We start from the raw sequence: 14,227 nt of genomic DNA on the forward strand, positions 1-14,227 counted from the left end.
TTGGCAGTTCTGTTTGCTTTTTTTATTTAATAGATGGCAGCACAGGTCCCATTTTCCCCATTCTTGAATTTTCCGATAGCGCTCAAATCATGACTAGGAAAAACGAAATTTATTCAAAAATAATCCAGTGCTTCGCTATAAATTATTTAAATAATCGCTGAGTTTTCAGTATTCATTTTGATCTAAAAGAAAAATGTTCAAGCAGATCATAATTTTCGTTAGTTTCTGTTTCGTCAAAGTTTTGTGCTGGTAATTGAAGTCAACACCGTCTATGTCTCAAACAACAACATGCATAAAAAACAAAACTATAATTGAAAAAGCACAGATGGAAAAAACTTACGAAGTAGGTTTTTCCGACGAAACGGTTATGTTTTTATAAAAGATGAGAGATGGCGAATTTGATTTTACAAATGGCGCTCTATTTCAACTGCTGTTTCGCCCCTTTTTGGTTCGTCATTCAATTTTGTTGCCTGTTTCAAAAAGTGAGTTATATTTGTTACGCTCTAAATGTAATAAATACGGTTATTATGCATAATCACTGACCATTTTGGTAAGTTTCATAAATTTCCCAAAATTTATTATTTTTACCGGCTATTACCGAAAGTGTTGTTGCTAAATCTGATAAATGATTAAAAAAAATTTTCCGGTGATTATGCATATTATATCCAAGCGTCGTTAAAATCGTTACCTGATAAATCTAAATTCATCACATTTACCGGTTATTATTCATAACCACCATTTCTTACTGGTAAATATGAATAAGACCCATTGCCGTGCTAAGATTTACTATTTAGATGACCACGCTATATATAGTGAGCCGAATATAACGAACTCCGATTTTACGAACTTTTCCAAACACCGCGAAGTAAAGGGCCATATAGACGCTTCAAGTGATTGAGTAGTTAACTAAATTTTAAGTTACTGATTGTGTTCAAAGAAGTGTCCACACTATAAGTGATTGAGTAGATGCTCATTGGATAATCTTTATGGAGGGAAGCGCAACTGGCTCATGCTCGCTACAGTCTACTCAACTCTGTTGAGGGAGAGACGCAACGCACGGGAAAATAATAGTAATAATTTTTTATATATCTGGCATTGAGAGAGAGGTGGTTTTTTTTAAAGCTCATAGTTTTTGCAAAAAGAAATGAAGATGATAACGGTAGAACTTATGAATATTGTGATCAGAGCCATATTATATAATATTTTTATATTTTTCGGGTGCTTTGCACCAGCACCCACAAAATTGCACAATCTCCTCTCATTTTACATTTCAAAGTGTGAACTCGTTCATGCTTGAAATCAAAATAAACATCCAAAATGATGACCACTACAAGTGACAGGTCACACCTATTGACACATGCGCATAGGTCTACTTGATGGAAAAATAGAATCATCTAATTCTATTAAGCACTACTAATTCTATTATATTAAATTACTTAAGCACTTACCATCTAAACCTGGGTAAACTGCCGTTATAATCTGCATACATTTTAAAGTACTTGACAACTTGAAATTTAGTTAACTACTTAATCACTTAATGTGTGTAAGTGAGCCTTAACTCCTATGATCAAAAACTATGGTCGAATACTGTTGTAGAGCGAAAATCTTGTTTTAAAGAATGTTTTTCTAATCCCCAGATAAGTTTACATAGGAACAATGCACTGCGAAAACCTTGAATTCCTTTATAATTAAATTTTGTTATAACAAAGTGATTTTTCCAGTCTCATGAAGTTTGTTATAGCAGGATTCGACTGTATTTGAGAAACTATGAAATCAGACCTCGATGTAATGAAAACTAAATAAATTTTACTATCATATCCCCACTATATTGAACTTGTATTTAACATTCTTTGATTTGATGAATTTTTTTACAAGTTTTTGTGCGTGTATAATCAAACCTCGATATAACAAGCTCCTAGCCTATTGAACAAATTTTACGATTGGACCTCAATATTACGAACTCTCATTGAACAAATCTTACTATTGTACCCTGATATAATGAACTCTTATTTACAGTGCCAGGTTTTGAACCCTTAAACTATACAGCTGCAGAGAGCGTCAACTGAAAGGGGCTGATTTTTTAAAATGCCCACTGAAGATGGGAGGAGGGGGGGTGGCGGCATTTTTTAGGGCGCTGACTGAGGGGGGTGGGATAAGTTTTTTATCACCATAACAGTATTCACTTACACTTGAAAAATGTCTGAAACCACTCTTTTCATTTAACAACCTTAACTATAACCAACAGTACTAAGGTATTATGTATAATCATGATAAAAGGTAATAATCCTTTTAGTATTTATCACATATACCAATTACGCTTGGGTATTATGCATAAATCTTGCATTAATTCACAAAATTATGTGTAAATCTCTTTTAAAAGTTATAAATTTAGCAAACTTGCCAGGGATCTGTCCATCCGATATTTGAGTCAATTTTCTGGACCCTCCATACTGCTTCTGAACCCGTTAAAATTCTGGATCTGAAAAACAGACCCTTCACGAAATAAAAATGAACAAAACCATAAATTTTTCATTTCTTTTGTGATAGGTTAACTAGATTATTTTGCTTCCCACAAAATTAATGACTCGTTTCACAAAAATAAGGAAAATATTCTGAAAAATCGGACATTTTTTTAGATTCACTAGGGGAGAGAGAGACTCAGAGCCATACACAGGGAGATGCTCAGGGAAGCCATAACCCCCCCCCCCAAGTCGACAAAAAATTAGAGAAACAAATTAATATATCGGCAAAGCAATTGAAATATCGAAAGAAAATACCCTTTATATGTTAAATTGACCTATTTCTGTGAATTTAAATGTTTTTTGAATTGTGGTAACTCAAACTCCTGCTCATTGAGATGATTGGTGATTATGCATAATATTAATCAATTTACTGAAACATTAACTATTATACCAATTCATCACATTTACTGTAACATTAACTATTCGTGAAATTTGTATCACTCCAAATCTTAATATATGAGCTTTTATTCAAATGATAATTTTTTAAGCTCAAACTTATCAAGAAACAGTTTAAATGTGTTCATATTTTGTAATTATTGTTTTTTTTTTTTTCAGTTCAACTTACTGAGTCAGCTTTATAAGATCCTATTGGTTATTGCATTTATTATAAAGATACCATTAGAATTGACTCGTCTTTACTTGGGCTATTCGGGTAATCTCAGGAACAGAGTAAGTTACATTTATATTTTTTGAATTCATATTGATCTAAATTTTAAAGGATGCACTATGTTTGCTTATATTATGAGCAAAAGGAAATACCTTTATGAAATATATGATGCGTACAAACCTATGCTTTAATTTGGCCATGACTCGTTTGTGAAATTTGAACTTGTCTACAAAAATACAGCTAAGATTCCTTAAGCAGGGTTGCACTAAATTCTGTGATTTCTAATTTTGCCAAGGTTGTTCCCCCTTATTGGCACAGAATTTTTTTACTTGCAAAACATCTATAACATCGTGAAAATGAAGATGACTCCAAAAAGGAGGAGGAATTCTGGAACCATCAAAGAAGGTATTGGCCACAGGATTCACCAACCCATTACATGTGGGTTTTGTGTTCCTATTCTAGCAAATCCAACGCTATTCAAATTTCTTGATACGATCACTTCGAAATCATGCTAGTGGCACATTTAAGGCAAGAAACGATAGTTTTTGTTATCATTCTGACTTCTGTCAAAAACTGAAGCATTCTTTCATCTGACTTGAAGAATGTTCATCCATGAAAAATTGAAAAACTCAGGAGCAAAGATTGCATGATGACAAACATGATAATGAGACCTGAGACACTGGTGATAACAACAATGCTGGTGACAATAAAAAATTAAAATGGCTCTAAAATAGATAAGGGTAGCATATTGGCTTGAAAACCATAATTGTCGCCAATGAAAATTTTTTGAAAGTGCCAAAGAGCTTAGTCTTTTTTTAGGCTAAAAAAAGCTAAGGTAATCAGTTAGCAACAAAAAAATTCATCAAATTTGGTGCAGAATTGCCTGCGAAATCTTATCCACACAAATATACATTTTTCTTTGATGTAAATTTTCATTTTGATTGCCAAAATGTTGCAGTGTAGCATATTTAATTTTCAAATAAATTTAGCCCCTTCACTTAGAAGTGATTGACAATCAATTCGGATGATATCTATTTGACGAATCATAGATAAATATGATAACCTTGTCCTAACCTAACCGCACGTTAGAAAAAGGAAAAGAAGGGGAGGGAAAAAGTAGAAGAAAAAAAAGCCAAACAAACAAGATTAAAACAGTATAATAGCTAAGAAGATAAGAAAGTAGGCATAAATTAGAGATTTCTCCTTTTACCATCACCCTATCTGTTCTCTTTCACTCTTATATATATATATAGTAGAAAGATACATCATATGTGGGAAAAAAATCACTATCGGGGTATATCAAAAACAAAGAGGAAAAAATAAAGGGTTATAATAAAGCTTCGCGATGATGAGGAGAGAGAAAAGAAAACAGAGATAACTTGTTTGAATTCATTCCACTGGTGTTTGGATGCAATATTACATCGTTGATCGTAAAATGGTTAATTATGTACAATCTTCCAGGTCATTAACTCTTCCTAAAAAGAAAGAGAGAAACAGATTGAAAATTTGTTGTTCAACTTTGTTCAACATACAAGATATGCAGGGAACTGGTTACTATACAGGGACATGGTACCATATGTTATGTTATGTTGTTTTTGTTTATGGGACATTAGCTGATTGACGTCACTATCCATTGCATGGTACCATTCAGCATATATATGCTCCAAAGAAGAAATATTTTATCTGTTTCTATAGTGTAGTGGTAGCGCACTGGTCTGGAATGCAAGAGGGCATGCCTCAGATTCCCTGTAGAGGAAGAGGCGCATTTTTCTTCCTAAAAATCATCACTACATAACAACTAGTTTCTTGTATATTTTGCATTAATAATTGGAGAGGACATCTTTCTCTACATATTGTTCAATATAGTGACCAATTATCTATTATCTAATCTTACTTGTGCCATTCTCACAAGCAAAGGGTCCAGGGTTGGGTTTTTGACGTCAAAAACTGGTTAAAACTGTCGAAAACCATCAAAAATCTAAATGAATGCCTTTTGATAATGTTTTGAACACAATAGGTATAAAACATGATGAAAAACTCACTTTTTTGCATACCAGAATGTTTTATTTTTAAACATTAATTTATTACAGTAATTAAAACAAAATGTTAATTATAATTTGCAATTTTGAATTCTTCAACATAAGAGCCTAGAACAAATAAAATATAATTTTATGGTTTATTTATCTAAGCTACTCATTACCTGTGTTCAATTTGCTAAGTGGAATAGAGCGGCTTATTCAAAATATGTATGATAGGGAATCAGGGTTAGATTTTTGACCCCAGAAACTAACTTGGTATTAAAACTATCAAAATCTTACTGTCAATGATGTCAAATAGTTTTTGTTAACTTGATAGATATGTTAAATAAAAGAACACTTACTTTTATTTAGATTAAAGGGTTTTATATTCAGAATGATAATTACTGAGGAAAAATATCTATTTTGATATTTTAAATTTTCTGATCCGCCCAAAATTTTATTCCATATAAAAATTCTCATGCAGCATCTGTTGATGCACTAATTAAACTCATTTATTTTCACCTAAAAGTTTCTTAAATCAGGGTGTATAAATTCACAGAGCTTTAAAGAGTATTTTCAACGAATGCAGAGCTGACAAAACTTGATACCCAAAGCATTTGTTTTGCACGTTTGAATACAGCTTCAATTGGAAAACCATTGCATTATAAATTCTAGTAAATGTACCATATTATAGTGCAAAAGTAAAAACAACTAAGTTTGACATACAAGCTAGCATTGCCAAATTAAATGACATTTTAGTCCCACAATTTAGTATTTTCATCGCTAGATATATTTCAGTGTTATGCGCAATAAGAGTATCATTTTAAGTATCAGTGGTTATCTAGATAATTTAATAATAACAGAAATCAACATTACATACATGATGTAATAAACTTTTTTTAAACACTTATCTGTTGTAAAAAGAGGACAGCACACGGTTTATATCAATACAAACATATATAAACAGTTGAAGAAATTTTGAAAGGTCAAGAATCATCTTGAATCAAAGAATGTCAAATTGTTCCACAGTTTTCCCTTCAATGTTCATGTTATGCTTTATTCAAATTTTATAAGAAAAAAAACATATATTGTCCAAAATAATTCTGTCGAGAATAGAAAATTATTTTACAATCATATTTTTTAAATATTTATTCTACAATAACATAGTCACTTTAAAAATTACATGAAATTAACGTCTGCATTTCCAATGAGAATTTTTATATCAAAAAGCATTATTTGAGGTTTTTGACAGTTTTTGACGTGGCAGTTTAAACTGTGGTTTAAACCGTAAAAAACTGCCATGTGTCAAAAACCTGCCAACCCTGAAAGGGTCCCATGGTGAAATCTTTAAAAAAATAAATAAATAAATGAAATTCTTTTTAAAAAATATTACCACTGATTCTACTCCTTCAACCACATTACAAAAATATTTAAAAATCTGGCAGAATCATTATAGGCCACAAAAGAAAATGGAAGTATTCATGTTTTGAATGGCAATAGAGGCAAGAATGAATTTAAAAACTCTGTAAGTGTAGAGTGTTAAAGTGACATCACTCAAACAACATATGATCAAGTACAGTACTGACAAAGAGAAAAAAAAAGAAATAACTAGTTTCTATATATACAGTTACAGGCAGTAACTGTAGTGTTCTGGAGGAAAGAAAGTGAAAATAAGTTTTTTTATAGATATAGTCTAGAAGCACAAGAGGTGATGAGTAGCCAACTGTTATCATTTTTAATAATTTTTGCATCTTTAATAATTGCATTTCACCACTAACTTTTTTTGTTTTTATTTGTTTCTGGGTGAAGTGAATGTACTTAGATGTTTTTATAATTCATAGACACCTTGAGACCCTTTCTTTGTCAGACATGAACATTTTTATGCATCACTCCTTTTTTTAATCATCTTCCTCATTTACAGCTGCCAAGTGTCATGTATACTCAGGGTTGTTATGTTTTGCTAATATCTCCCAAGTGTAAAAGAAATTTTTAAAATATAATTTAAAGAATTGGATGAATGAAAAAAATTGTAATTTAATTGTTTTTTCGCATTAACATTTGTTTTATTAGTATAACAATTGTTATATGTGCAATTGTGATTTCATTTAGTTTTAATAAGTTTTATTTTACATTGAAAATTATTGTAATACCATAGTGACTCAACCAATGTGAAATCTTTGATCTCCTTGGTTGTTTTCTTTGCATATTTTTATTTTACACTGTACTTGGTTCTGATGTGAATAAATTTGAATTTGAAAAATGCCTTCTCCCTCACCCCATATATGTATATTAAATCTTAGAATGATAAGCAATCCAAAAAATAGCCCTTCACTAGCTTGAAAAACTAGAGCATAGCCTATGTGAAACTGAAGGATTCTATGCCCCCAAAAGGTAAAGAAAATTGGAAGTTTTGAAAGACTGGAATTCAGTTTCATTTATTGGTTTCTAATTTAATTTGAATAAGAATATGAAGTTCACATATGTTAAAAATTTCAAGAGATGTACAAATATATGAACACAATCTATAAATTTTTAATAACAGCCATTTACTGCAGAAAATTATGAGGCCATAGAATAGCTAATCAAGTCAAGATTTTTGTGAGATTGTTCATTTTAAATATGACATATATATAATGCGTGCATTTGAATATAATTAATGTTTTTCATTAATATTTTTCTTTTTAGGTTCCAGAATTAGCTGGTTTTTGGCTTTTGACTTTGTTTCTAAGATTTCCTTTTCATATTTGGTTGATGGCCAGTCAAAGTGCTCTCCATTATCCTGTTGAAATTGTTGTGAACACATTCATGATGGTTTTTATTCTTGTGGAAATAATTGATGGTTACATCGCACTGAAATCAGTGTCCCACCACCAAGCTAAAAAATTCAAAATGAAAGCTCAGGAGTGTACAATAGAGCCTCATGAAGATCCTGACCTTTGATGTTGACAAACTCAGTTTTAGGTTGTTGTATCAATCATCGTCACTGTTCTTACTTCAGACGTTTTCTATTTTTGGTGATGAACAATGTGAAAGTGTATTTATAAACATTGTAACCTATAAAAGAAATCAGGAAATGCTAACTCTTTTCTAGTCGTGTCTATGTAAATGCCTTTTATGTTTGAATGTAAATAAAGTGCACCTCCAATCATCAATGACCTCTTGCCTTAAGCATATTATACATATACTACTATTTCACTAATTTCTTTCACAATTCTAAAATGTTCCACAATTATTTTTTTATACAGCCTTGATAGCCCCCAGTGCAATTCACAGCTTTTCACTTTTGATGCATCAAGGAAATTAAATTTTCTTCATTTTCTGTCCAAGCTTCCATTCTTTTCAAATTTCATCAGAATTTCTCTTATTGTTTGCCATTTGAGTTTAAGTAATTCTTTATTTTGATTGCATTACCCAAGGAAAAGTTCACAAAATTATTATATTTAGTGGGTAGGAGTAGGTTTAACATTACTTCTATGAGAGAAACATGATTTTATTCTTATATGTGGGGTACAGTAATACCCCAACATTAATTTGAGTATGTCTGGGTATCCATTTATTCATTACCCAATTAAGCATGGGCTTAATGTATTGCAGTGGATCCTGTTTATAATGATTTTCAAAATACTGTCATGGAAAATGTTCAAAGCGGGAAAACGTTTTAAAAAAAAGGAATCTTAATGAGAATTAGTTAGAGAGTTGGGATCACGAAAATAAGCCATACTAAGGGGGAAAATGTTCTTAGTGGGAACGTTATGAGCAGGGTTGTTTGGTTTAAACTACGTTGGTTTTAACCAAGTGGTTTTTTTCAAAAAATCACATAAAATTGGCCTAAGTATAATTTTTTCCCCTGAAAAATATCATATATATTTGTTTATTATTATCAAAAATGTTCAATTCTTACATTGTCTATTCTTGGGGTATATTTTGATGGTATATCTTTAAATGGTATAAGATGATACAAGTGGTTTTTAAAAAAAAAAAATCATAAAAATGGCCTGAATATAAATTTTCTTCCATACTAAGTATCTTAAATTATATACAGTATCAAAATTTCTCAGTCAGACACAAATGTTTGTGTACATGTAGTGAAATCTGACATTAAGTTTGTTTCTGTGTAAAGCGTGTTATGTGTAGTGCTGCCATCTGCCACCAGTTTTTTCTAACTTAGAGTGAAGTGTAATGATTGATTTAACGTAGGCCTGTTGCTCTCTGTGGCGAGACTTTTTAATGGGGAGATCGACTCGCATTTGCGCCTCTAAGTTGGAAACCAACTTCAGCCGACCAACACACTGCAGTTTCTAACTTTGCGCTACATTCCAATTCTCTATCTTAAGCAAATTCATGAATGAGGATTGCATCACACATGTGGTGGTGGTGTAATATATTACAGGTTTTTTTCCCTTCACAAAAAAGCAGCAACAGTAGTGACTTCACTGTCATGCTAAAGGCAGATGGTCTTATAATCCAAAAAAATGCCAGCTGCTCCTAAAGGGCAAAGACCAGTGTAATAGTGGTTATATTCCTCACAGACATTTCATTTTCTTTCCATAGGAAGCTGTGCATCTCGTACGTATATCACCAACAGCCTTAATAGTGAATTATTATTTTTTTACATATTTTCTCAGAACATTACCCCGAGTTAATCAAGGTTCTACTGTAGAGTAATAAAAGCCCAAAATTGGCCAGTTTGTTAAGTGGACAGTGATCCCTGTCCAAATAAATTTTCAGTTAGAATGGTATCCTTGGAATATGGACTGGGTCACTGTTTGGTAAAGATGTACAATAGTAGCTATATACAGAGGTGATTATAATTAAAGTTCTGATTCCAAAACATGAATAAGAACTTTTGGTCAGAATGGCTTGAAAATTTGTATGGATCCATTGTATGAAGCAATGGAATTTTCTTTTGTGAAAGAAAAAATACTTGTGCAAGTAGATGATGCTGTACTTGGCCAGCAGTATAATCTATTTTGCGCAACCATATCATTTTGCCACTTCAACAGAATCTGTGTGTGAACAGCAAGTCTGGACAAATCCCAGATGCCATAGTGACTAGAAAATCTGTTTTGGCACCTAAAATTTTATATGCATCATTGCTAAAACGGAGTGTAGGCATGAGAAATTTTTTTTTTTGATTTTGTAATAATCTGTCTTCCAACATGAGATTTAGTCATAAAATTCCAGAAAAAAAACACATTACTCAGAATTGATTTTCTCGGGGAAAAACATGCTTTGTTGTTAACGAATTTGGCTGGCACCTAAATTTTTTTTCAATTCGTGGTGTTCAACAACTTTTATCAAGATGCAACACCAGTGAAGCAGCTGCTAAAGAACCATTTTTACAATAAAAACATGATACGATACCTGGCTGCCATGTTCACCTGAATAAAATGTGAATACACTACTATAACCTTCACTAATAATAATAAATAAGTTATAGTTGTTTATTTAAATGACTTCATTTTTGTAATGTTTCCATTAATTAGGAAATCATGCCATGCTAATTGCATTATCATTTTGTCTTGACTGGCTATCATCCATTCTGCGAGCAAATTTCCCATGTGCTGGATGAGTACAGTGTCATCTATTTTAAATTTTTAAGTATTTTTTCCCCCTTTGCCATACAAAATTCTATTCCCTTGGGAACATTCATGTAAATTTGCAAGTCATTCTGACCAGTGGTTTTTATTTTACAGTGTTTTGAAATCAGAACTTTAGTTATAATCACCCTGCATATTGTAAATCATTGCTAATTAATCTCCATTAATTGTTTCATTAAACACATTGTATTTACCTAGTTTTTATTATAGTTTTTGCAAAGTAGTGTTCTAATTAAGCGTATTGAAAGTTACTGGAGAAAACATCTTTATTATAGGGTTAATAATAGCATTGAGAATTCTCAAACACAAAATATTTCCTTGACTTAAGTTATAAAATAACTAAATTGTAAAAGTTGGCTTTTATTAAAATGTAAGAAATATTTATAGATTAATGAATATGGAATTGTGTTAATTACATTAACAAATATTTTATTTTAATTAATTATTAGAAGCTTGAATGCTTTTTCAGATATTTTATTGTTTTTAATGTAAATGCTGTTAAAAATAAAAAAACCTGGTTTAAACCAAAAAAAACCAGTTTTTTGGTGTTTTTTTAAATGGTTTTTTTTTACCAACCCTGGTTATGTGTAGGATTGATTGGACATCTTCATTTTTAAAAAATATGTGTAGCCTACAACCATGGGCAACACTGGGAATTTTGCTTTTGTATGAATTAAGGATTTAATGCCAGGAGTTTTCGAAATAATAATGTAAAAAAATATATAGTCAAATAATAAATTTCTTATAGGCTATGTTTCAGTATGCTTAATAATGTGAACATGTCTTAATATCTAGTTGTGGAATTACTGGATTCGTGCCTTTAGTGCCATTGTATTATGCATAAATTAAGTGAAATATTCACAGTTATAACAATAGGGAAATTATTTTGGATAAATTTTGAAAACTAGTGTCTCATCTGCCAACCATTTTAATAATTGTTGCATAATCACTAATGTGTCATTTTTTATTAAAGTGAAATCAATTTTTTTGCTACTTGTTAAGAATATCACCACCAAATCTTGTTCAAAAAAGGGAAATTCTATTGAATTTGTATTCATAATTTAATTATTGCATTTATAATGATCAGTAATTATTTCTCTAGTTCAGCTGTTTTTTTAGCCTCTAACTTTTCCCCCCATTTTACAATTTCATCAGGGAAAAAATTACCTCTTTTTTTCAACTCTCTCTCTCTCCCTCAAGGCTACTCAACTTTTGAGGATTTTTTACTTGATGTGAGAAATATTTATATACGTGTATATATAATAAAATTCCGTCATTTCATCTTCATTGAAAATTATGAACAATTTATAACTTTCATTCATTCCCTGAAATGACAAAAAGCTTTAGTTTCTTCAATTTCTTTATCTTGCTTTAATATCAATATTTCGGGATCTATTCCGTGGAAAATTACTGTGACTATAAATAACAGGAATAAAAAACAGTCAGTGACCTTGGTATAACGCCTGTCACTTTTAACATTGTCCTACTTATATCTATTTATATCATCACTTTTATTTAAAAGTCCTGCCAGCATAGTAATCAAATTGAGCTTATTCATAATTGAGTTACCTGGCATATGAAGTCTTTTTTTCTGCCCCCCCCCCCCCCGGAAGTGACATTGTACCATGGGTTATACTGTTTATGTGTACTATATTTTAATTATTTAAGAAAAAATAAGTGTGATGTAGGCTTAGTAAAACAAGTGGAAGAGTGTCGAAGGTCCTTACACAAGTGATGCTATCCAGTGATGTATATGGGAGAGGGGAGAAGACATCGGAAGGAAGTGTTCCCCCAAGATCAAAAATTGATTTTATTTTCAATTCTACATATTAAAAGAAAATATCTTTATATGCTGTTTCAATCAATCAATTCCTTTCATTTAAATGCTACTTTTTTTAAGGGAATTGCGATTTAGAATTTCTCTCGAAGATATTCACTATACCCTCCCTCTTTCTGCTATCACAACCTCCTAGATCAGTGTTTCTCAACCTTTTTAAGCCTGTAGCCCGGTTTCATTCATTTTTGTGAGTCGAAGACAACTAGTAGCAAACAAATTTTGAAAATTTTTCTTTATTCATACAATTATGTGCATTTGAATTGGTACTGCCATCTAATATTTTAAATTAGCAGCTTTCAGAGAAATATGTGCCCCATGTTTTGATTTTTTCAGTTCGGGAAACTTATCACCATGGCCACAACTAGCTTTTTATCTGCCAGGACAAGCATGCATTTTGGTGCCCTATGTGATGTTGAAGGAGCTGTTGGGGAATGAATTTGGTGCCCCCTCCAATACAGTGACTGGGGCGTCAATTACAGCCTGCTCCTCCCTCCCTCCACCAGTTGGGACCCTGCTAATCGCAACCTCAGAGGAGAAATAAAAAGTCCTTTTCCTCCCCTAAAACTATCTCATGCGTGCAAGTTTGTGTCTAACCCAGTCATAGGCGGAGATAGACTTGGAAGTCGGGGGGGGGGGGCGTGCCCCGTATCTCCGCCCATGAACCCAGTATTTCAATTTTTTTTTCTTTGAGTGGTTTATTGGGGTTGAGAAAGTCAGTTACGAAATTCAGAATGCTTCTATCTTCTAAGGGTGCTCAACCTTTAAAAGAGCGGTCACTTAATTGGCTTAAAGACGTGCCACTGGCCAGTTGAGTTAGCTGGAAATGTGTTGCGAGTCACTCGGATGATCTGAAAGTGTGCCGGGCCTCTTGAGAGATCTGGAAATGTGACGCGCACAATTCAAGTTATCTGAAAATGCGCTTCGAGTCACCTAAATGATCCAGAAATAAGCTCAGAGTTCATGGGCAGAGATACGGGGGTCATCCCCCCCCCCAGCGTTGAAGGTAAAGCCAACTGATATAATGTATTTGCGTATATATTATTTGGCATCATCATCATGCCACTCCCCAGACTTCCAAGTCTATCTCCGCCTATGTCAGAGCCACGTAAATGATCTAAAAATGGGAATAGAGCCACTAAATTGATTTATAAAAATGCTGCGGGCTCTCTTAGTGACCAGTCAGTGTATGTGCTGCAAGTCTCGCTAGTGATCTGGGAGCGTGCCGCGGGTCACTAGAGTTGTCTGGAAATGTGCTGCATGCCACTTCAGTGAACTGTATCCAGTACACTCAAATGGTACGCGGCACACCAGTGTCGCTCAAATGATTCAAATATGTGCTTGGGTCGCTTAAGTGACATGGATATGTGACGTCGGCAGCTTAAATGATCAGGAAATGTGGCACGAGCTACTTTGGATTGGTTTTGTAATTTTTGTTGCGGGCACCCGCAACAAAAATGTGGCGCCACATCAGATAACTTCGAGCCGGGCCGCAGCTAGATGCTTGATGACCAGCCGGGACACACCAGGCCCGCCTGCTTCCCCCTATAGTTGCGGCCCTGACTCCAAAGCCGCTTGAAAGGTGCCGCTTAATGCAGCTTTGCCTGACTCCGAGGGCGATGGGCTGAGCCGTAACCCTCGAAACG

General features: G+C 32.9%; 1 protein-coding gene across 1 annotated transcript; it reads left to right on the forward strand.

Moving 5' to 3' along the window:
* Positions 1-62: 62 nt before the first annotated feature.
* Positions 63-8,299, forward strand: LOC149076571 (transmembrane protein 17B). The gene is made up of 3 exons (XM_089242129.1): positions 63-482; positions 3,078-3,191; positions 7,833-8,299. Exons 1-3 carry the CDS (start codon positions 390-392, stop codon positions 8,085-8,087), a joined length of 462 nt encoding a protein of 153 aa, XP_089098255.1. The 5' UTR covers positions 63-389; the 3' UTR covers positions 8,088-8,299.
* Positions 8,300-14,227: the final 5,928 nt, after the last annotated feature.

The sequence above is a fragment of the Pholcus phalangioides genome, unplaced genomic scaffold, assembly GCF_987345545.1.
Source record: "Pholcus phalangioides strain wild (caught in Gottingen) unplaced genomic scaffold, Ppha-v1.0 ptg000015l_1, whole genome shotgun sequence".
Classification (NCBI taxonomy): domain Eukaryota; kingdom Metazoa; phylum Arthropoda; class Arachnida; order Araneae; family Pholcidae; genus Pholcus; species Pholcus phalangioides.

Excerpts from the sequence above, each read along its gene's own strand:
- LOC149076571 (XM_089242129.1), top strand. The coding sequence starts at position 390 with ATGGCGAATTTGATTTTACAAATGGCGCTCTATTTCAACTGCTGTTTC. Across the intron at positions 483-3,077 it reads TTTGTTGCCTGTTTCAAAAA|TTCAACTTACTGAGTCAGCT; the intron begins GTGAGTTATATT and ends TTTTTTTTTCAG. Across the intron at positions 3,192-7,832 it reads CGGGTAATCTCAGGAACAGA|GTTCCAGAATTAGCTGGTTT; the intron begins GTAAGTTACATT and ends TTTTCTTTTTAG.